Source organism: Podarcis gaigeae (genome assembly GCF_964106915.1).
Source record: "Podarcis gaigeae genome assembly, chromosome: 11".
Classification (NCBI taxonomy): domain Eukaryota; kingdom Metazoa; phylum Chordata; class Lepidosauria; order Squamata; family Lacertidae; genus Podarcis; species Podarcis gaigeae.
Window position 1 is genome coordinate 47,970,965 of NC_139687.1, and position 24,760 is coordinate 47,995,724.

The 24,760-nt window shown below is 44.3% G+C and overlaps 1 protein-coding gene across 2 annotated transcripts; it reads right to left on the bottom strand.

Annotated features, from left to right (window-relative positions):
• Positions 1-300: 300 nt before the first annotated feature.
• IL7R (interleukin 7 receptor) lies at positions 301-18,804 on the bottom strand. 2 transcript variants are annotated; one of them, XM_083702850.1, is made up of 8 exons: positions 18,676-18,804; positions 13,160-13,295; positions 12,503-12,660; positions 9,969-10,120; positions 8,068-8,224; positions 6,283-6,379; positions 4,967-5,042; positions 301-2,604 (listed from the first exon to the last, which is right to left on the bottom strand). In XM_083702850.1, exons 1-8 carry the CDS (start codon positions 18,767-18,769, stop codon positions 2,110-2,112), a joined length of 1,365 nt encoding a protein of 454 aa, XP_083558976.1. In that variant the 5' UTR covers positions 18,770-18,804; the 3' UTR covers positions 301-2,109. The 2 variants fall into 2 exon arrangements, with proteins under 2 accessions (XP_083558976.1, XP_083558977.1); XM_083702851.1 differs by lacking the exon at positions 18,676-18,804 and having other exon boundaries at positions 13,133-13,235.
• Positions 18,805-24,760: the final 5,956 nt, after the last annotated feature.

The window sequence follows — 24,760 nt, forward strand, 5'->3', positions numbered from 1 at the left end:
CTGGCCCATAAAATCAGAAAGAATATCAATACGCTGCAATAAAAACCACACAGTAATCTTTATATCCAACCCAATACATTTTCAGCAAAATCTTCAGCAGCAAAAACGTATCATCAGTAAAAACAAAAAAAATTCCTTCCAGTAGCACCTTAAAGACCAACTAAGTCATCTGAGTTATCTGAAGAAGTGTGCATGCACACGAAAGCTCATACCAAGAACTGACTTAGTTGGTCTTTAAGGTGCTACTGGAAGGATTTTTTTTTGTTTTGACTATGGCAGACCAACACGGCTACCTATCTGTATCATCAGTAAACAGCAAATGTTTGGAATGTGGCTGAGCAGATACGCACTGGTTTGCACTGTCAGCCTCCCGGATCCTTGGCCTTGTGAGAAAATAAGCAGCAATTCATGACAGAATTCAAGTTTTAACTGTTGCTACAGTAGCAGGCAATGAATTGATAGCTGTATCAACCAGTACATATAAAATGCACCGGTGAAGTAACATATGTAACCAAGAGTTATTCACACAACACACAATTCATACACAGAATTCATTGCCGAAGTTGCGATGCCAACCACTAAGAACTGTTGCGCTTAGGTTCTGCTTGCAGGCACCTGTTTAGCCACTATGAGAACAACATGGTGAACTAGATGGGCCACTGGCCGGATCCATCAGGGCTGTTCTTGTGTTCTTAAGAGGATTAGACAAATTAATAAAGGGCAGATCCATCTATCAGAGCTATGTTGATCAGCCAGGAGCCACCTTTGCAATAATAATAATAAAAATCCTACACAATTCAACAGCATGACATGTGCCAGACCGATTTGGAATAGAGCTGTTAAAAGATCAAAAATATTTCTACTGTCAGCCACTCTTTTCAGGATTACTGGAGAACTGGATTTTTGCAGCAAGGCTAAACCCCCCCCCCCCGAGTGTGTACAAATCATTGGCAGCCTCTCCCATGGAAACCCCATTTCGACGAACGTGCTCTTGTGCAACTTTTCGGCTGTTTCTTCACAAAAGTCAATTGAGGTGGTGGATACAGCCAATTGGTGTCCTAAAAGCTCCAAAGCGGTGCGATCCAATATTCTGGAGGTGCAAACTTGTCTGGGTTTAATGAAATCTCTGCAAACATCCCAGTGTTTTGTACACATCAATGATTTTAGAATGCAGCCCTTATTCTGGCAAGTCTCCATTGAAAAAACTGACAAACTTACTATTGTAAGTACCTGTTCTTTCCAGAGCATTTTTACTGCATTGCTCAGAAGAAAATATTTTCAGTGACTCGTGTTTACAGCAACAGACAACTTGACCTTAGGGAAATAGCTAAATGCAGACATAAGAACACAAGAAGACCTGCTGGATCAGGCCCTGTGGCCCATTGAATCCAATATCCTGTTCTGATGAGCCAACCAGGTGCCTGGGGGAAACCTGCAAGCATAACCTGAGCACAAGAACATTTTCCCCTCCTGGTATTTGGAAGCACTGCTGCCTAAGACTGGAGGCTAGGCTAAAATATAGGTTTTTCAGATCCCACCTGACCTATAGTACTTTTTCATTCAAGAGCTTTGAAGCAGGCGGTGGTTCTGCTGGTGCAGCTTCCCAGTGTTGCTACAATGATGAGAAAACCAGAACCTGTCCCTGGCCCACCTCAATTACAAAGCTGAGCAGCAAACTTCAGAGTCAGGGCAGGGCAAGAGATGCCAGCATGGAAAACCAGGTCATGTAATTCAGCCTTGCAAACAAGTCCACAAAAGTTACTAGCCTGGAAAAAGGTTCGAGCCCACCCAGGGATGGCTGCGGGCAGGATTCCTGCATTGCAGGGGGTTGGATTAGATGACCCTCGCAATTCCAACTCTGCAATTCTATGATTCTGTGAAAAGTCGCTTGCTGATGGCTGACAGAAGCTGGACACTGACAACAAGACTTATTTCCTTGAGCAACCCCCAAGGTTTCCATGCAGGGAGCACTCGCCGGCATGGAATTCCGAGTCACCTATGGTTACCAGGCTAGTGGCTAACTTCAAGACTGGTGTAATCTTCTCACTGATCTGGTCAATGCCCAAAAATGATACTTGGAGAGCCCAATCATGCCATGTGCCAGAACTGCTAGTTTTGAAAATTCCCCTTGTTTTCGAAAAAACTCGCCATTGTGACATAGGCGTCTTCTTTATTTGGAACTGTTACATCTGCGTAAGCTTGAAGACAGTTGTTATCAGACTCAGGTCCAGGCAGGATAGCAGCGGGATGCGTAGAACTGGCATGGTTGAGGAGAGCATCACTACCGCCATCTTGGTCTCCAATACCACCTTTCTCGTATGGGTTGGCATTGATTAATGTGTCATCCTCAGGAGCGAGGAGTCTTCTGTCCACATGCTTATCCAGTGTCTCAGCCGGCCACATTCCTTCATATGCCAGAGGCAGTTTCAGCCACCCATGGTTGATATGAACAAGGTTCTTTTGTTCCAGTCCTCTCCCCATCTTTTCTGGAACATCAAAATCCCAGGCAAGCAGCAAACGTTCTGACTTGGCCCGAATGCTATCCACCTTATGGATGGGGACGTATTCCAAACTCTCGGGACTGAAGAAGCTTACTTCGGAATTCTACCAGGATACGGGGATATTTCATGTGACAGGGGAGGGGTGGGAAGTCAAAAAGAAAAATATAAGTGACTGTTATAGTTTTTTGTGATGTAAATTTGTTAAAACCTTTGAAAAATCTAATAAAAATTAATATGAAAAAGAGAGAGAATGGACTGCACCACTTCAGACTACAGGTGGAGAATGCTACTTCTAGATGTGAAAGCAAAACAAAACTGTGTGCAAATGGAAACTAACATCTCATGGCACAGTGGGCTTTGACTGGTGTATGGATTTATAATTTGTTGGGAGTTTTTAACTTGAAGGAGCAGGTCATTCTACCACCTCAGCATTCTGCCTTCTGAGTCTACGGCATGAGTAGGCCTCTATGGACAGCAGGGCCGGATTAGGTTTGATGAGGCCCTAAGCTACTGAAGGTAATGGGGTCCTTTATATGTCCCGCTGTCAACTGTCAACAACAATTTGTCGCTGTTTTTTGTGTTGAATATATGCTATATGGTGATTTATGGACCTAATAGGTATCTTTTTAAAATATATATATATATTTGTTAGGAATTTCAACATAACAATTTATCAAAAACATGTCATCCTCATTTCCCCCCTATTTAACCCACCCCTCCATAAAAGAAACCCCCCACCCCCCCAGACTTCCCTCAGCTCCTCTCTCTGTTTTTTCAACACGAGTTATTCTCTGCATATTATAAAATTTTAAAGATCCTTAATTTATCTATCTATATGTTACCAATAATAAATTTGTGTATGTTTATTCAAAACCTGCCAATGAGTCCAGTTCATTTTGTTGGACCTAATAGGTATCTAAAGCCATTTGTACATAACAAAGAGGGGCCTACACAACACAAAACCAAACCAAACCAAACCAAACCAAACCAAACCAAACCAAACCAAACATTGTTGCTGCATGTAGGTTTTATTTTATTTGTTTTTCAGCTTGTATTTTGGAAATGTGCATCCAGTTTTTCCCCCTTTAAATTTGTTTGGGGGCTCCCAAGAGAGTGGGGCCCTAAGCTATAGCTTGTTTAGCTTATACGTAAATCCGGCACTGATGGGCCGCCTCAGGCAAGCTGCAGTGGCGTAGCATGGGGGGTGCAGGGGGGGCCGGCCGCACCGGGCACAACATCTGGGGGTTAGGGTTAGGGGGCACAAATCCACGGGTTAGGGGGCACAAATCCATGGGTTAGGGGGCGCAAATTACTTGCCTTGCCCTGGGTGCTGACAACCCATGCTACGCCACTGGCAAGCTGTGTCCTCCCAGCCTGTTCAGAGATTGTAACACTGGCCCTCTTGGCAGATTTACTGCTCAGGGTAAACGAGACTGCACTTTGAGCTCTCGGCATGCATTCCACTTAAACAGCTGAAATAAACAATAATCGTTTCTACTGAGAGAACTTCCCAAGTGCTGAGCGGTTCTGGGCCCTCCTCTAGTTCATCCTCAAAATGAACAAGCCATTATTCATTTTCTGTTTCCCACATTTTATGGATAGGAAATGAGGGCTGGGAGAGAGTGACGAAGAAGACCACCCACCCAGTTCAGGGTGAAAGAGCTTCGCAGGCGGTAAATTTCCTATGTGGGAAGTACCACAGCCTGAGAAACCACATGAAACCTCCTCCATTGGAAAGTAAAGGTTTGTGAGATACTTTCCTAGCCCTAAGAGCTCTCCTTTATGGAATCGGAATAAGGGCGTCACTGCTGTGGCTGGGGAAAGGCAAGTCTGTTGATTGTGCTGTCTTTCATTTTCTCATTCTTACATTCCTGCATCAGTTTGCAAGAACAACAACAACAAAAACCAACCCTTATGAAAATTCGTCAGGACTTCAGTATGCGTTTCTCCAAATACACATATCTTTTAATCCTAATTTGCTTAATATGCCTGGACTCCAATCAGCCCCAATACAGTGCTTATTGGAAGAGTGAGGCAGTGGAGAGACCAGAGAGTGCAGTGGTTGAACTAATCTTGCACTTCTGCCACTGCACTTCCACCAAAGCTGACAGGAAGCCTACCCAGACATGTAGTTTTATTATACATATCAGTTTTAAAACTGCAAATATTATCTACGTTTTGATATACTTCGGATCTACTTGTTTTTAAAGTTTGATTTTTCCCACATCCATATTTTATATTGTTTTATATAAATGGCTTGAAAGCTTTCATCAATTAAGAGGTATATGAATCTTTTTGGTTTTTTTTTTAAATATAGCCAATAAAGAAAAGGCAATTTTTACAAGGAAGAAAACTGATAATGGGAGAAAATCCGCCCCAACCCCCATCCTGCCACACAAAACTGCTAAGGACTTGATGGTACTAGTTTCTACTATCCTGCAATGAGAGGAGGCAAAAGCACCAACCTTTCTTAGTTTGTGGCAGAGTTTATCCAAAGTTTTCTTGTGGTTAGGGAGGGTGGGCCACACAGCAGGCTTTATTCTGGAAAAAAGAAGAGATAACGCCATAAAGGAAGTGATGACGAACATTCTTACAACATTGCTTGTGAATGAGCCATGAAGAACACCAACAGCCCTCCATGGAAATGTTGTTCCCAGCTTTCTAAATCCATAAAATTCTGTGGCAGTAGAACCTGCTGGGAACATCTTTTGGGCAGCTCCATTGGAGAGTCGCTTTTCCTCAGTGAGGAACATTGCAGGCCTAACCTCTTACTGAATATCTTATTCTATACTGGATTCTACCAATGAAACTTTCAGATGTGGATGGAAAACCCAGTGTCTACAATCCACTGGAGATATATTTTGAGCAAACTCATCCTGGCATGCCACTTTTAGGGATGTTGCACCAGACAGATTGGCGGTGGGTTCTGCTCATTAGGCAGCCCCTGAGTTAAAAGTTGGGGATATTTTTGCCAGTGTAGGCTCCCTTGTACCAGTGAAACCCTGGTTATGCCATATCCTAAACCCCTTGTGCATTGCACAGTTAGTGGTTGGACCATCTGTGGAAGTTCTTCCACACAAAACAGTCCTGGCCAGCAGTCAACTATGCCAACCCCCAACTGCTTGCTGTGATTTGTCCACCTGTACTAGTATAGGTTAAACCACAGAGCCTAGGACTTGCCGATCAGAAGGTCAGCAGTTCAAATCCCTGCGACAGGGTGAGCTCCCATTGTTCGGTCCCTGCTCCTGCCAACCTAGCAGTTCGAAAGCATGTCAAAGTGCAAGTAGATAAATAGGTACCGGTCCGGCGGGAAGGTAAATGGCATTTCTGTGCGCTGCTCTGGTTCGCCAGAAGTGGCTTAGTCATGCTGGCCACATGACCCGGAAGCTGTCTGCGGACAAACGCCAGCTCCCTCGGCCTATAGAGCGAGATGAGTGCGCAACCCCAGAGTCGGTCATGACTGGACCTAATGGTCAGGGGTCCCCTTTACCTTTACCCTTACTAGTATAGGAATTGAGAGCCGGTGCACAAGACCACCTCCTTATGGTAACACATCTCTTTTGAGAAGCACCTCTCATTACATTTCTGGGTTTGCAGTTATTGTAGCTACAATGAACTTCATGTCTGAAACAGCCGTTAGTTTGTACTGACTCCATGTTTTCTGCTTTTTGCAACGTCACAACATGAAGGTTTCACAACATGAAGGTTTGCATGGGAGGAAATTCCAGAAGTGAATTGTGTTCTTAGGACCAGTCTTTTGATGAAGAGTGTTTAGGATTACCTGTTTTTCCAAAGTATTGGGATCAGAGCGATCACAGCGAAGAGCGCAATGAAGCATAAAATGGATGCAGTCACCTCTCTAATGTTGCTATTATAACCTGAGAAAACAAAAACCAAACAGGCTTATAGACGACGATGATGATGATGACTGAGAACCAAACTAGATATGACACTAAACATGTATGCCAAGGATGTGTGTTTTGAACCAGAACTTGTTGCAGACAACATTACTTCCTGTGCTACCAGCTCTCAGCAGCCAGGCTAGGCCTATAGGGACAAAGGAACTCTCTAGGCTACAGTCGCAGCTTAAGTACTGCCAGCTGACATCACATTAGGTGCTATAAAGTCTTTCCCTCCCAGCTAGTTCCTCAGCTGCCCTCCATACCTGTCCAGTGCCAGACCTCCAACCTGTTCATGTCCTGCCTCAGGTCCTCACTTTATCTAGGCTGAAATAAGACCTCCGTTGTGACCTGTTGCTCTGCTTCTTGGTAGAGCATGAGATTTTTAATCTCAGGGTTGTGGGTTCGAGCCCCAAGTTGGACAAAATATACCTGCTGTTAGGTTGTGGGTTGACATAGCAGACGACACAGCGATTTCTCCAAAGCAGCTCTTTATTTTGTAAGCTGGAATAGAACTGACTAGCAAACAGCTCAGCCGGCCTGCTTTTATAGGCAGCCGGCTGTCAACATTGTAACAACAACAACCCAGAGTTTCCCGCCTAAAATAACTGACGTGGACCTGAGTGAAAACTATCTACAGTATCCCCCTGCTGGCCCAGGGTGAAACTTCACTACATAACACCTGCATTGCAGGGGTTTAGACTAGATGCCTCTGGCAGACAATACGATTCTGCTAGGCCCCAGGCCTAACAATAGAATGTCCCTATTTTCTGAGGAATGTTGGACGTATGTTCAATACTTCATCACCTATCCAATGGTTTTGCCTTTGAAACAGAAACTGCAGGAGGGATCAGGAACCATGCCATTTCCCCGCAAAAAATTGCCCCCTAGAGCTACTCATCTCTGAGGAGAAACTGTGAGAGAATTGTGGTGTAAAATGTCACACTCAATTGCCACGGCTTTCTACATTCAAGAATAAATCCATATCAGGCACATTCTTGCTCAGGTGCTAATGCTTAAAGCCTTTTGTCTTGATCCAGTGCAACCGCCATTTTGTTGAGGGAGTCTAATGGACCGCATGGCCAACCGTCCCATTAGCCACAAGGAGACCATGGTCTCAGGTAGTAGATCTTAGTCAATCTCCGCCAGTGTCTCTACCCACCTACGCTCAGGACTTTCCCATTTTGCCTTGCTGACCTGTTTACCAGGATGGGGGATCAAGGCGTTGGGGAGGTTGGTGCAGTACAGATGCCAGCCTGAGGATGTTGTATTAGCTCCACCACATTTTTTAGGTGCCAGGCCAAAAAAAGTTCCTCTTCTCCCATGCCTTTGGCTAATTAAACAATCTGTGGACTTTTAAACTGTTGGGGTAGGGGTTATTGGACGCTCAGCAACTAGTATTCAGAGGGTGGGAGAACATGGCTACAAGGACCACCGATAGCTTTATCGTCCATGATTTTGTCTAAGCCCCTGAGGTATGGAGATCAGTGATAATTTATGCAACAAGGCTCCCCCCCCCCCCGGTCTCAAGCTCCAATCAGAATTTTACGAACTGAACGGCAATGAAGCTCTTTACTGGATGTGTCGTTACATTTAACATATATTTGTAATGAGATACTTACACGTGATGCACTTTGGTTTGCAGTGAAGCAAAAGTCTGTACTTACTTTTTGCTGCAGTTTCGAAGGATTTCGAAGAGCTCCATTCACTCCACGTGCCCTTGAAATATTTGCCATTGGGCTTTGACCGGGCTTTCATCTCATATGTTCCCAGCTGAAATTCCTTTGCCAGAAATTTTAATGTCAGGGATTCGGTCTGTCTGGACTAAAAAGGGGGAATAAATTTTTGCTTATCAAAAAGTCAGGAAACAAAAATCGCTTTGAGAACCAGTAGGTTTCCAAGCTTTTGCACATAGTGAAACATTTATTTACCTCAAAGCTTCCTGCCTAAGAGAAGCCTTCTGGCAGTGGGAACAACAGCCCATTCCAAAGCTGTTTTATTGGAATCCAGATTATAGGGACGGATGGAAGAGAATTTGATTTGGTCCCCGTATTTATGTGAGCTGACCCCACGTCCTGTATGAGAGAGTGGCTGAGAAAGTGTGGGTTACACCAGCCCTGAAAAATACCCCTGTATTGTTCTACTCATATTATTGAAGGGAATGTGGCATTGAATGTTTTGGTTTTTTTAGAGAAATGCAATGGGGAAAGGGCTGTGAAGTTGGTTGTAGCAGCAGTGCAATGAATGAAGGCCTGGAGGACATGAAGGGAGCCAGGGAAAGAATTCAGGGTTTCAGCAGTGAATCAGAAGACATTGTTTGGATGCCAGTTCCACCCATAGATAGAGCACAGGTCTACCATCTGAGAACCAACAGAGGGACAGACCTGGAATACAAATTTCACAAGGCTTGTTTTAACCAGGCCTTGGCACTGCTCAGTCACAAATAAGTGCTCTGGCGTTCAGTGAATGTGTTTAATGTCATAGCTTTAGAAGCCTTGACTGGAGGGATTTAAGTGGTCCAGTGTATGCTAAAGCAATAGTTAAATTGTAGTTGATTTCAATTTTCACATCTGTAACCCTTCTATGTAATAGCCTCTTTCCCTGATGCTTTAATTGTTTCACACTTCCATATAATTGTATCCTAATCCCACCCTACCCTGCTTACACCGTTCCTTGTATTTTCCATTCCCCACAATTAATTTATGTATACAGTGGTACCTCGGGTTAGTACTTAATTCGTTCCGGAAGTCCGTTCTTAACCTGAAACTGTTCTTAAACTGAAGCACCACTTTAGCTAATGGGGCCTTCTGCTGCCGTGCCGCCAGAACACGATTTCTGTTCTTATCCTGAAGCAAAGTTCTTAACCTGAAGCACTATTTCTGAGTTAGCGGAGTCTGTAACCTGAAGCGTATGTAACCCGAGGTACCACTGTAAAGTACTTCTGGTTTCCCTTTAATATCATTTGTGGGTTAGGCTTGCACCTCTCATAAGCTGAAATACATTTACTGGTTTTCTCCTAGTGTATGTTAAATAATTTTTCCAAATTGATTTCAACCATTTCTACTACCTGCTTACAACTCCCTCACCTACGGGGTTAAATTAAGGAGTCCACTTTCTACATAAATTATTCCACTGTGGATATATAAGGCAGTGGATATTTTTCACAGGTTACATCCAGAGCACACCCACAACCCTATAAACACATTGGCCTAAGGTTCATTGAATTAAATAGGACTTACTCCTGAGCAGTTATACATAATCATCATCGTCATCATTTATTTATCTATTTATTTGTACCCTGCCCTCCCCGGCCGGAGCCAGAGGATTGCATTGCAATTTAGCCACTTTTTTTATTCATTGACAACAATTTGAAAAATTAGCCATGATGACTAACTCCAATCTTGTTTATTATAATGGGAACAAAGTGCAACTAACTTTTTCTGGATCTAACTGCATGTAGCTTTCAACTAAAAGACAGATCTCAAATATTATCTGTTTTTGACACATACAGAACTGAAAATGGAAAGAGCACACTTATGGTCAATTGAAATGACACATTCTTACTCACAGTCCAGTGTTTGTTTTGCTGCCGGTATGCTAGTTCATGCGTTAGATGTCCCTCAAGATACCATCCATTGTGTGGAGTTGAGAAATTAATGGAATACTCATCTGCCTCATCTTCGTAGATAATTCCTAAGTCAAATGGTGCTTCAGGTTTAACTGTAAATGAGAACATAGAAATCTAAAAAGAATTCTGGTATGGAAGCGGACTGAGAAAGTTCTCTAGTAAGGAGACTTGTTGGAAGATGAAGGTCTTCAGTTGGCACCAAAAAGACAACAGAGATGGCGCCTGTCTAATGTTTAATGGGAGAGAATTCCAAAAGGCACGTACCACAACACCAAAGGCCTGTTTCCTATATTGTGCAGAACAGACCTCCTGATAAGATGGCATTTGCAGGAGGTCCTCACCTGAGGAGTGTTAGTGATCAGTAGGGTGTATGAGGCACGTGGCACTTGTTGGATATTCTGTGTGTGTGAAAGACAACAGAGGAGAAAAAAGAAATAGTTTCAAGAAGCAGCAGAAGGCTGAGATTGTTTTGTTTATGCAAGGACATTTTATGTGGGAGCTGTTCTGTGGACATGTGTAGTGTGACAGGAAGTACCAATAACAATGGTTCTGTGTAACTTGTTGTAACTTGTTGTGAGTCTCTTGCTTGCGCCTTGCAGTGAGAGAAGAAGAGAGACTCTTGTTGGGCTCTACGCATGCCGTGACCACAGCAGTGGTGAATGTCTATATATATTTGCTACCAATATGCTTTTATGCCCATCAAGTAATCTGAATCTTCATGGCTTCCATGAGTGTTTGTGGTCTACTGTGTGTACCTTCAACCCTGAAGATGCTTCCAAGGAAGGAGCTGCATTGAGATGTAACTCTGCTGGGTATGGATACTGGCACACACATGCAATGAAAGTGATGCCGGACCCAATCCATCTAAATCATCCATCAGAGGTTGATGGATTGATCCATCAATAATCTTTCAGGTACACATTCACTTGGGAATAAGCCTCAATGAACATAGTGGAACTTATTTCCAGGAAACTCCACAGAGTATGGTGCTTTAGGTTTACCCAACTGTTTGCACCTATTAATCCATATAACTTTATAGGCCTCTTCTGGTAGTATCCTGAACCTCATAAGGCTTGGTTTCCAGACCCTTGATCATCTTAACTGCCAACCTCTGCACACGTTCCAGCTTGTCAATAGCTTTCTTAAATTCTCGCTCCCAGAACTGGACACAGTATTCTCTGTGTGGTCTGACCAAGGCAGAACAGAACAAGACTATAACTTCCCTGGATCAATACACTATATGTCTGTTGATGCAGCCTAGGATAGCATTATCCTTTTGCTTTTGTTTTTTTGCTACTGCATCACACTTTTGACTCTTGTGAAACCTGTGGTCTGCTAAGATCCCTAGATCCTTTTCACATGTACTGTTGCTAAGCCAGGTGCCCCCCATCTTATATTTGTGCAGCTGGTCATTCCTGCCTAAGTGTAGAACCTGAGATCTGTCCCTATTGAAATTCATTCAGTTAGTTGGGGCCCAGTTTCCCAATCTATTAAGGTCATTTTGAATCCTGATTCTGTTTTCTGCAGCATTACCTACCCCTCCCAGTTTGTTTTCATCTGCAAATTTGATGAGCACCCCCTCAATTCCGTTGTCCAAGTTGTTCAGAAAGCCTTTGAACAACAACTCACCTAGGACAGAATGCTGTGGCACCCCACTTGTCACTTTTTTCCAGAATGACGAGGAACCATTAATGAGCACTCTTTGGGTTGGGTCAACCAGCTGCAAATCTACCTAACAGTTTACCTCTTCCAAGCCCACACTTGACCAGCGTCTTTGCAGGAATATCTTGGGGGACTTTGTCAAAAACCTCACTGAAATCAAGAAAAAAGAAAAAAGGGCCAAGGCACTAATGTGCATTTAATTTGCATGTGCTAAGTTGTAGGTATAAACACTAATTTATAAAAATAATATAATTTATATCATGGGGGACTTTGTCAAAAGCCGCACTGAAATCAAGACCCATTATGCCCACAGCATTCCCCTGATCCACCAAACTTGTAACTCTAACAATAAAAGAAATGAGATTTGTCTGGCATGACTCATTTTTGAGGAAATCCATACTGGGTCTTAGTCATTCAAAGCAAATCTTTCTGAAGACTGCATATTTCCAGATTTTGTGCAAAGGAGATGGAATGTGAATGTGAATCTACAGCCAACGTTCATGCAACAAGTGGTTATGTGGGACTACATTCAGATATGGCAAAGCCTAGTAGCGTTGGAAGTGACAGTTCTCAACTGGTCATGAGCCTATGGAGTGTTTATTTGTGCTATATGTATTGGCAGTGTGCATCAGGGATCAGGGGAATTATGTGGGCATAATGTGTCTTGATTTCAGTACGGCTTTTGACAAAGTCCCCCATGATATTCTTGTGAACACGCTGGTGAAGTGTGGGCTTGGAAGAGGTAACTGTTAGGTATAAAAATTGCAAACAAGTCTAAATCATGCACATGATAACATTGGGAAGGAGCTCACTGATTTCTCTTGCTTTCAAGGTCTGGCATTCCACACATTGCTGTATCGTCGTCACGCTCAAGCAAACTTCCACGGGATTAAATAATTCAACATTTTCGAAAGGACATTTGCCTTGCAGCTGGCTCTCCATTAAGCAACTGGAGGTTTTTTCCCCATACCTGTGAAGGATATTAGGGCTGAAATGAAATAGTTGAAGCTTTCAAATGCTATGAAAACATGACAATTCATGACTCTGTTTTTGGAAACTGACAATCAACCTAACGGTCCTAAATATACAGAATAGGAGAGGATTTCAGCACACTCCTTGCACCACAGTGTTGGATGTGGTGTTGGGGAATCTCTTGTTTAGGTAGTTGTCAGAGGATATTTCTCAATCCTTTTAAATTTCCTTTAAAATGTAAAAATCCCCCAGAGAATCATGTTGCCCCCCAAAAAAGAGGACATGTCCAGGATTTACCAGACGTATGGCAACACTGCTTCAAACATTATTGCACATCCTTGCGGTAGCATCTAATGCTGGATTAATTCTTCTTGATGAACTGTCAAGATCAAGAAATTCTAAGAAGGTCCACTGGAACATTGAATTATTAAGATAATTTGATTCAGGAATTATTACAGAAAAGTAATCACATTTTAATGCACTGGAAAGCTTCTTACAGAGTAAACTGAGCGTTAGCCTCACTCAGGTTCATCCCAGTCTTCGTGATGTTGCAAAGCAAGATATTTTTTTTGATCGCTAGTATTCGAACGACGCACGTGAAGTTCATGTCCATTTCACTTTCTGAACAGGTGCCTGAGGAGAGAAGGGTATAAAAGGAATGCTGCAGACTACAGTCTGACAAGTTGTAAGTACTTCTTAAGGAATGCACTGATAATATACAGTTAATGTTTTAGTTTTTGAGTTCAGCCCCCCTCCCCCTTCTGTTTGCATTCTCTGATGGTCCATGGTTCCATTTTGTATTTACCTTCTTATAGATGGTGGTGGTGGGAAGCTGAGAAATATCCATTGAGATTGCAGGGGGCCAAGGTTGCCCTCTGACCAGATTGCCTGAATCTTGGCAGAATCACATGTTTGCCTTGAGCCTTTGCTGAGCTAACATGAAATCTTGTGTGCCGGCATCTGTGCTTAACCCTTCCCAGCCCCGCCAAATTCCATGGTATGGGGCGGCGGGAGTGGAGGGTGTTGTTAGCATTCAGCATAGGCACACAGCTGGAGATGGGGATGAAATCCAGCTCAGTTCACATTTAAAGACAAGTCTACCCAATTCACTCTTTCTGCAGTCCTATCTCTTCTTAATTTTTTGTACTCTTTTTTTTAAAAAAGTGTGGGAAATGCATATTTTAATAAATACATAAATGCAATTTTTACTGCTTGCTTGCTGAAAAGGGGCTAGGCTGGGAGGTGGTGTGGATAGCTGCTTATGCACTGCCAAGAAAAAAGAAAAAAGGGCCAAGGCACTAATGTGCATTTAATTTGCATGTGCTAAGTTGTAGGTATAAACACTAATTTATAAAAATAATATAATTTATATCATGGGGGACTTTGTCAAAAGCCGCACTGAAATCAAGACCCATTATGCCCACAGCATTCCCCTGATCCACCAAACTTGTAACTCTAACAATAAAAGAAATGAGATTTGTCTGGCATGACTCATTCAGATATGGCAACTCTAAGCCTAGTCATTCAAAGCAAATCTTTCTGAAGATTCTAAGGAATACAATACATCTTACCCTAGTGGGGGAAACTGAGCGCTTCCTCTGTCTGCTTGCCACCCCTTGGGGTAATTTCAAAGTGCCTCCTGTTCTTGCTTCTTATGCTTCTTTATGTTCAAACCAGACTTGGACTGGTAAATCTAAATCCCCTGACAGTCCTTCAACTAGAGCAGTGTTTCCCAACCTTGTGCCTCCAGCTGTTTTTGGACTACAATTCCCATCATCCCTTGCCACTGGTCTTGCTAGTCAGGGATGATGGGAGTTGTAGTTCAAAAACAGCTGGAGGCACAAGGTTGGGAAACACTGAACTAGAGGACAATCCTCTGATACAGCCTACCTTCGTGTCCTCCAGATGTTCTGGACTGAAATTCCCATCATCCCCAGTCAGTATGGCCGATTGCTACGGATGATGGGAATTGTAGTCTAAAATATCTGGAGGGCGCCAGCTTTGGGTAGGATGCGGGGTGCATGGTCACTTCTCTCTTAGCCAACGCGTTCCCTCTAGAAGAGGCACTTGAGAGTAGAAAGGGAACTTTCAACAACAGATATTTTTTCAATGACTCATTGTCATTGCACTACACCTTTTGTTTGCATGTTTCCTAGAACGATTGCACAGCACTGTTGATCATCTTTTAATTCACAGCATTAAGAAGTTCAGCACCACATGGTAAAGACGTGTGAGAGGTGTTAGGAGAAGCCGCTTACGTATGGCTGGAAGGTAGGTTTTTGTGGACACTTCGCTCACTTTGCTCGAAACCTTCAATGCTAGCTCATGTGAATTTCCAGCAAAGTTTGCTCAATTGTTTTTTCAATAATAGGTTGTTTTATGGTTTCCTATGCAGCAGAACTGTTTTTAGGATCCACAGGTGACTTGATGTACAAGGCTGTCATGTGTAAATAGAAACATTTATACCATAGTTTAAGTGAGAAGCACATCCCCATTCTGATGCTGACAACCATTACCGTATTTACATTCTGCCCTTTTGCCAGACATGGACTGAAGACAGCTTTCAAAAATTAAAACAACATGGATGAAATACAAAAAGCAATTAAGCTATTATAGAATTAAAAGAGTATAAAACTGTTTTATATAGAATTAAAATGATAGAGAATTAAAACAGTATAAAAACTAATTTATTAAACTACAGATTGTAAACACAGTGCAGCGCAGTTAAAGCCCCTTTCCTTAAAAACATCCTAAATACATATTCCAAAAATAAAATAATGCTACCTCCTTTCATTAAAGGCCGTTCTCATCACCTCTGTCTACTTATTGACCATGCTGGCTGGGAATGATAGGAGATGAACATCTGGAGAGCCACAGGTTCCCTACCTCTAATTTAATTTGAAAGCTTTGAGAAAGGGGTGGAGAACCTGAGGCCCTTCAGATGTGGTTGGGCTACACTTCCCATCATCCCTGACCATTGGCTAAGCCAGGCTTCCTCAACCTTGGCCCTCCAAATGTTTAGAGACTACAATTCCCATCATCCCTCACCACTGGTACTGCTAGCTAGGGATCATGGGAGCTGTAGGCCAAAAACATCTGGAGGGCCGAGGTTGAGAAAGCCTGGGCTAAGCTGTCCAGGGCTGAAGAGATCTGTAGTCTGATGGGACTTTGGCTCCCACAGGGTCCCCACCTCTGGATAGGTGCTATGGTGACCAGATACAGAAGGGGCCTGGGATCCTCATTGGAAGGTGGGATTTTGGCCGAAGCAGCATGGTAAGCAGGTCCCAGGTTATGACAGCGGCATTGCTTGTTAAAAGGAAGCAGGTAAGACCTCAGCCAGAGAAGTCCCTTGAGAGCTGCAGCCAGTGGGAATGGGAGAGAAAGTTGATTTTGATTGCATTTGAATGAGAAATAACTTAATTCAGACTTCTAGAACCAATAGGTGAACCAAAACACAAATATCCTTCGAAAGTCACACTTCCTTGAATTTTTCAAAGCTGATCTTCAACCAATATGCACAAAAGTGCACGTAGTAAGAAAATGTGAGCATTAAAATGCATATATTTGATAAAAATGTGCATACAGGTCATATATTATTTTGAAATGCACTGTATTAGGTGAAACTGCTTGCACAGAGTTGTGTCAAAACTGCATAGAAAAATGTGTTCATCAGGAGCACTAAAATGCTGATGAATTTTCATGAGGATTTTTTTAAAAGCAATGATGACAAATAATTGACAAATTTCGTCGGGAATGTGGAGAAATCAATTTTAGAAAGGAAAAATTAGAAACAGGGCAATATCGAAGCGGATAGATTCATTCACCCATAGCTGGTATACACAACACCAGGCTAGATCAGCCTATAGTCTGACCTGGGAGCAACCTGCATTGCTTGTGAATTGTGCACTTCATGACAAATCAAGGGCAACTCACCAGTTGCAGCATAGCATGGCACACAAGAAAAGGAGGACTTGGCATTTCAGACCAAGCTGTACCAGGACCTACAGCCTTAGCAAGGGATGAGACATCTGCACCTCCTTGGGCCAAATTGGACACGGTGTCCATCTGAATTGGGTCTAGAATTTGCCACCTACTTAGTTGCCCTTATGCAGCTGATGTAAAACAACAAATAGTTGGTGTGGGGCCAAGATGGATTGGGACAGCGGAAGTGGGTGGGAAAAAGATTCAAGCAGGGTTGGGAAACTTGCATCCCTCCAGTTGGGTTTATGGCTGGGGCTTATGGCAGCTGGGGTCCAATGACATTTGGTGAGCCACAGGATCCCCACCCCTAAGTTAAGCCTCCATCTCCACACCCAATCCAGCTCAGACTCCCCTGCACCAGCTATTTTCTTGCAAAATAAATAAGCGTAACGGCAATTTCTTTTGGAAATACTACATCTAGTTTGGCCCTTTGATATAACTATCATAGATACAAGGAGATCTGTACTCATTTGCACCTGGTTAAAAAGCAGAGACATCACCTTGCCAACAAAGGTCCATATAGTTAAAGCTATGGTTTTCCCAGTAGTGATGTATGGAAGTGAGAGCTGGACCATAAAGAAGGCTGATTGCCGAAGAATTGATGCTTTTGAATTATGGTGCTGGAGGAGACTCTTGAGAGTCCCATGGACTGCAAGAAGATCAAACCTCTCCATTCTGAAGGAAATCAGCCCTGACTGCTCACTGGAAGGACAGATCCTGAAGCTGAGGCTCCAATACTTTGGCCACCTCATGAGAAGAGAAGACTCCCTGGAAAAGACCCTGATGTTGGGAAAGATGGGGGGCACAAGGAGAAGGGGACGACAGAGGACAAGATGGTTGGACAGTGTTCTCAAAGCTACCAACATGAGTTTGACCAAACTGCAGGAGGCAGTGGAAGACAGGAGTGCCTGGTGTGCTCTGGTCCATGGGGTCACGAAGGGTCGGACACGACTAAATGACTAAACAACAACAACAGTCTTAACAAGGATGACATGAATTCAGGTTATCAAGGAGGTTAAATAAAGTCATGGGAATTTTGGCTGCCGCTAATTCTTTCCTGTGGCCCTCCAGAACCCCATCACCCCTGAGCCTTGGCCATGTTGGCTGGAGCTGATGGGAGCTCAAGTCCAATTAAACCTGTGAGGCTGCAGGTTCCTGACTCTTTAGAAAGGCTGGTCTGACTAGGCAGCTTTTCAGCTAGAAGGCTGGAGCTTTCGATGAATGCTTATTCATGAAGTGCTGAACTCTGGTCTTTTCTGGCAGAACTCCAGGGTAAAACAAGTACAGTACCAGAAGGCTTGTTCACATTTTGCACTGAACACAAATGTCTCTACACATGGACCACTGTTTGGGTAAAAGAGTGTACCCATGTTTATTTGCACAGCTTGACTTTTGTGCTGGGATTGTATATTTGCTGAATGTCAGTGTGTGAACACCATGAAAGTTATACTGTCAAGGAGGGAAAAAACTGTGTGCCCTATTTGTGGGGATTAGAGGGTTTTGCCCCAAATCTGACCACTCTGTGGCAGCTTGGCATAGCCAAATATACCATTGGCAGGGCTCCCCCCAACTGGAACTCACAGGAACTCAGTTCCAGCACCTCTCAGGTGGGTACCATTGGCATTATAAAGATAACAAGGGAGGCATTCATGGTGAGTTCCGACACCTCTTTTCCCAGAAAAATAGCACTGACCACTGGGATAAGTTACAGCTTAATATACAAAATTCGTTAATAGTTACATTTTGGGTGACTGGATTCCTTTCCTTCCCAGTGGGTGGAAGTCCAGGCCCCACCAATTAGAATGAGCAGGGGGGCTACCAAGTGGGGCAGGAATGGCATACTAGAGTGAAGTCATACATACAACTTTCTAGAGTAGGGATGGAGGAAGCAATCCAATTCCATCCACATTTAAAGGTGAGCCCACCGAATTCACAGTTTCCAGAGCAACATGGAAACTGAAACACCGCCATCCTCTGAATTTTGAATTTCGGAATTATTCCGCGCTTTAGAGAGAAGCATGAGATGACTCACCAGAGCCTGCATAGTCTTCCAGGCCACTTTCAGCAGCAACGGCAGGAAAAAGAATGAAGAAGAAAGCACACAGCGCCGGGCTTGCAACGGCCATCCTGACTTCACATTCTTCTCTCCCCTGTTTCTGTGAAAGAGAGACAAAGGCGGAGAAACAGCTTTGCTTGCTATTTTATATCCTCGCTCTTAGAGAGAAGCCTTTGATAAGGCAAACCACAGGCAGGGGGAAACATGAACACAGAGACAAATGGGCACAGAGCGAAACAGGAAACCAAGGAGCGTGTTCTTGTAGAGGGAAATCAGATGAAAAGATACCACCACAGTCTACATATTCACGCCCGTAGCTTTAGCATCACCTCCTGGTTCTGCGCTAGAGGCAGATCATAAATTCCAGGGTCAAGACAGGAGCGGAGCTAAGTTCTGCAGCGTAGGCCAATGGATGCACTGGCAAATAAATAAATAAATAAATAAATAAATAGTTAGTAGGTAGGTAGGTAGGTAGGTAGGTGCATTTAAGGGGTAATTCTGTTTATTTTATTTTTTTAATACCCACATTTGCTTAGCCTTCTGTAACTTTCCAAAGTCACAGCTGCTGTGTTGCTTTTGGTTTGTGTTTATGAAACCATGACAAATATTGCTGCATAAGCAAAGCAGTTTCGCCCACTTGAAGCTCCTGTCCTCCAGTAATTCATTGCCCAACTGCATTGGTATCTTAAGAAAGAAAGTTTAAATAGGAATAAAAAAGGTGGTCCAAAGATAGAAAGAACATCGACAGAATCCTCAGAAACCAGACCAATATTCTTCTTTCTTTTTTTTTAGGTCTGGTCTTGGAGTTATTAAACAAACATACATACATACATACATACATACATACATACATACCTTGCCCACTCTGGGCAGCTCCCACAGAATAAAAAAAAAACGATAAAACATCAAATATCAAAAACTTCCCTAAACAGGGCTGCCTTCAGATGTCTTCTAAAAGTCAGAGTGTTCTTTATTTCCTTGACATCTGGTGGGAGGGTGTTCCCCAGGGTGGGTGCCACTACCGAGAAGGTCCTCTGCCTGGTTCCCTGTAACTTTACTTCTCGCAGGGAGGGAACTGCCAGAAGGCCCTTGGAGCTGGACCTCAGTGTCCAGGCTGAACGATGGGGGTGGAGACGCTCCTTGAAGTGTACTGGGCCGAGGCCGTTTAGGGCTTTAAAGGTCAGCACCAACACTTTGAATTGTGCTTGGAAACATACTGGGAGCCAATGAAGGTCTTTCAGGACTGGTGTAATATGGTCTCGGCGGCCACTCCCAGTCACCAGTCTAGCTGCCGCATTCTGGATTAATTGCAGTTTCCGAGTCACCTTCAATGGTAGCCCCACATAGAGTGCATTGCAGTAGTCCAAGCGGGAGATAACTAGAGCATGCACCACTCGGGCAAGACAGTCCGCGGGCAGGTAGGGTCTCAGCCTGCGTACCAGGTGGAGCTGGTAGACAGCTGCCCTGGACACAGAATTAGCCTGTGCCTCCATGGACAGCTGTGAGTCCAAAATGACTCCCAGGCTGCACACCTGGTACTTCAGGGGCAGAGTTACCCCATTCAGGACCAGGAAGTCCTCCACACCCGCCCGCCCCCTGTCCCCCCAAAACAGTACTTCTGTCTTGTCAAGATTTAACCTCAAACTGTTAGCAGCCATCCATCCTCCAACCGCCTCCAGGCACTCACACAGGACCTTCACCGTCTTCACTGGTTCTGATTTAAAAGAGAGGTAGAGCTGGACATCATCTGCATACTGATGAACACCCAGTCCAAACCCCCTGATGATCTCTCCCAGCGGCTTCATATAGATATTAAAAAGCATGGGAGAGAGGACAGAACGCTGAGGCACCCACAAGTGAGAGCCCAGGGATCCAAACACTCACCGCCCAACACCACTTTCTGGAGACGGCCCCTTAAGAACAGAATGCAAACTATACAATAAACCAGGGGTCAGCAACCTAAGGCCCATGGGCCACAAGCAGCCCATGGGAGTCATTTAACTGGCCCATGAGCTGCCTCCAAACTGAGCCACCACACAGTGCGCTAAACCAGTGCAGTGCGGTGCAGGGACTCACTTCTGTGGTGCTGGAAATTGTGTCTGCGCATGTGCAGACGCCGGAAATTGTGTTTACACATGCACAGACGCTGGGAATTGCATCTGTGCAGACACAGACACCGGAAAACTAAAACCTCAGTGCAGTGTTTACAATCAATGCAGTTTTGAAAGGTTCTGTCCACCATTTTGATTCAAAATGGCATTGAATTGTATCCAAATATAGACAAAAAGCCATCCTTCGATCTCAGGAACCACTGTGCAAAAATTATGAGATATCCAAATGCAAAGTGAACAAGCAAATTTCCAAAACAGTCTATAGTGGCCAGTAACCAACCCAAGGGTGCCCAGTGAGCTTCATGGCTGAGGGGTGGGGATTTGAACTCTGGTTTTCCAGGTCCTGGTGTGAAACTCTAACTGATACATCACACATAAAGGTAAAGGGTAAAGGGACCCCTGATCATTAGGTCCAGTTGAGGCTGACTCTGGGGTTGAGGCGCTCATCTCACTCTATTGGCCAAGAGAGCCAGTTTCCGGGTCATGTGGCCAGCATGACTAAGCCCCTTCTGGTGAACCAGAGCAGCGCATGGAAACGCCTTTTACCTTCACGCTGGAGCGGTACCTATTTATCTACTTGCACTTTGACGTGCTTTCAAACTGCTAGGTTGGCAGGAGCAGGGACTGAGCAACGGGAGCTCACCCCGTCGCGGGGATTCAAACTGCTGACCTTCTGATCAGCAAGCCCTAGGCTCTGTGGTTTAATCCACAGAGCCACCCGTGTCCCTCACACCACACATAGAAAGCTATAAAAGCTATAGAAAGCTGTCATCAAGTTTGGGGGGAGGAATGGGATTTTTTTTTTTTTTGTCCAGGGAAAGCTTTCCTACCACCACTTTCTGCTGCAGACGAGTGTTCAAAGATACAACTTTCCACCTGTGCATTAACTTGAAGTGCTGCAGTTCAAGAGAAGTGTGGCCACTTAATCACATGTAAACTATAAAGTGAATCGCTGACTCCCAAAAAGGAGAGAACAAGCAGCCTAAAGATGAGAAAGGAACCAAAACACTATGAGTATAAGGAGTCTGGGTGCCACCGCAGAGACAGAGGACTTTCCCAAGGAAATTCTCGTACGTGGAAGCATCTCCTATGTCAGCTCCTATTAGGTAGTTTTGGTTTTCCATTTACTGCGTCAAGAATTGGTGGGTTTGGGGTTAGCTGCTGTCAGTCCCCCCCCCAAAAAAATGTATGGTGCTCTCAGTATTGAAATAATTCTAGATGGGCATCACTTCACAGACATTTCTTCCTGTTTTGCAGTTAATACTGGTGCCCAGGGAAGGGGTTTTCCAAGCATAGGGAAACCAATATGGTAGAAGCTTGTTGCCTTTGTCTTTGATGCAAACATGTCTGGATCTGTGATTTAAAACTGGCAGAGGATACCTCTTGCTAAGGATAACTGCCTTAACATGGCACTTTTGTCTCTTGCATGCAGTTCTGCTGAAATTACCCCACATGCTTAATAATGTCGCAGAGTGATGTGGTATATCGAGCAATACACATGCGCGCGCGCGCACACACACACACACACACCACCCTCTTCATCTTTCCTGATGATTTAAAGGTAAAGAGACCCCTGGCCATTAGGTCCAGTCGTGACCGACTCTGGGATTGTGGCGCTCATCTCGCTTTATTGGCCAAGAAAGCCGGCATACAGCTTCCGGGTCATGTGGCCAGCATGACTAAGCCGCTTCTGGCGAACCAGAGCAGCGCAGGGAAACGCTGTTTACCTTCCCGCCGGAGTGGTACCTATTTATCTACTTGCACTTGGATGTGCTTTCGAACTGCTAGGTTGGCAGGAGCTGGGACCGAGCAACGGGAACTCACCCCATTGCGGGGATTCGAACTGCCGACCTTCTGATCAGCAAGCCCTAGGCTCTGTGGTTTAACCCACAGTGCCACCCGCGTCCCGATGATTTATTCACATGCAAAAGCGAAATATGAAAGCAAAGCCCATAGACTGGGTAGAAAGCTGAAGAGTGAGATAGGAAAGGAGAGATCCTGAAGACATGGGGGAGGGGAGTTGGGGGAGGAGTCTTAGGGTGATGGTGGATGAAAATAGAGAGAAACAATGGGCAGGGAGAAGAAATGAACATAGCTGGTGAGGTGAGGTGTGCTGACTTCTGCACATTGACTTAAAACAATTCTGAAGACTCCTAGTTACCTGAAATGCCTCTAAGAAAACTGGTGCTCTCTGCCTCCCTGCCCCCTTAGCCGATGAAATGCACGCTGAGGAACGAATTCTGCTCTACATGAGAAACATATAAGCCACAGTCACTCGCTTTTACCCTGCACTTGTCTGTATAATGTTGCTAATAAGCGCCAGTGGTTCTTTTGGTAAGGCAATTGCAAACAAAAGTATCAACCACAGAGAAGTGTGTCACATTCTGTGCGTGCACTCGCACACAGAAAGACACACACACACACACACACACACACACACACACACACACACACCTATAAGCAGTCTTAAAGCTGGGCTGGCAGAGATTAAAATTAGATAGATGTTATGGGTGATAGAGAAAAACAAGCTGTACTTTGTTTCAGATGTCCTGAAGTTTGAGAATGAAACTTTTTCAAAACTTTGATTCACTTATCTGAGGACAGTGCTACAAAGCTACACTATGCTCCATGTAGTTTTCTGATTCTCTTTTTTAGATTTAACCTGCCACCCCCCAAACAACAACAATGAAGTCACTGTGGAAGACAGGAAGAGGGACTTTCTGCTTGCGGCATTTCCCAACTGCATGTCATTCCTCCTGGGGAAAAGATACACAGGTAAAATCCACGGCGGGAAGGCACTTTTCAATGGGAAAATAGCATATATCATTGTTTTTTGTTTTATTATTCATCAGTTGGATTTCTTACCTGCTCTTTGTCATAAGGTCCCAGGGCGTGTTACGACAATACTAAAATTCAATATTAAAATCAATTAAAACAATTCGCTATCAGATTAGGGTGGGCCCTGAAAGAGATGAATCTCAGGTGTCAAAGACCTGTTGTGTGCAACTTCAGCACAGAGCATAAGCTATACAGTGATGATGCCAGACACACCATTGCAGGGGAAGATTATTCAGTGGAATCAGAAGTATATACAAGGTGCGCTTCTGGCCTATAAACCGGCCATCAAGTTTAGCAGGCAGGAAAGGAGGGCTGCATAGTCAAGGAAAGGCAGCTTCTCCCCCTCCTGCTGCGACCAGCTCCTCTCCCCCATCGTCTTCCAGAGCATGCAGAGAAAGGAAGAATGTGGAGCAAAGAGAGACAAGGTGATGGAGCCTTAGGCTGCTGGGGAAGGAACTGGGAAGGAGCTTTAGACAGCAATGGGAAGGTGGAGACCTTCAGCCTTGCGTCATTGGAGCCAGACCTAAGAGTTGCTGTGATTTGCTTTGTTTCTTTGAATAAAGAGTTGACTTCATTGACATCGGGTGCTTTATTGTTTTATTGCTGACCCTGCACATGACTCCAGCTCCTGAGAGTGACATCAAGGGTAGAGCTCAGTCCAGCTGGCTGCAGGAGTCTGCTTCAGAATGCGCTGGTGAGGCCGACCTCTGCTGCTAGTAGGATTGGGCCTTCTACTTGGTCAGCTGAGAGTGCAATCCTGGTGGCTGCATTGGTCTGAAGACCCTTTGCCCGACCCCTGCTGGTCAACTTTGACAGGTGGCTGGGAACACCCAGCTTTTGGTCACCTGATGTCAGTATGATGCCAGGTGGTTGACAGGTGGATGTCCCACAAACCTGTCCAAGTTGGCATGGGTGTGTGATAAAGATCTGGCCCATCATGTCAGAAAGGTTCCTCTACGTGAATTTAAGATGGGGGGAAATGAGAAACAGAGAGAAATCGAAATTCACCCATCCCTAGTAGAGTGTCAGGACCAGAACCAGGAAGATCACAGGGTTGTTGTGAGGATAAAATGTGTGTGTGGGGGGGGGCGGACCATATACAGTGGTACCTC

Bases quoted from the DNA above. Each gene is read 5' to 3' on its own strand.
- IL7R (XM_083702850.1), bottom strand. From the start codon at position 18,769: ATGGCCGTTGCAAGCCCGGCGCTGTGTGCTTTCTTCTTCATTCTTTTT. The intron at 6,380-8,067 runs GTAAGTACAGAC...TTGTTTTCTCAG, and splicing joins CTTCGAAACTGCAGCAAAAA to GTTATAATAGCAACATTAGA. The intron at 5,043-6,282 runs GTAATCCTAAAC...TCTTTTTTCCAG, and splicing joins CCAATACTTTGGAAAAACAG to AATAAAGCCTGCTGTGTGGC.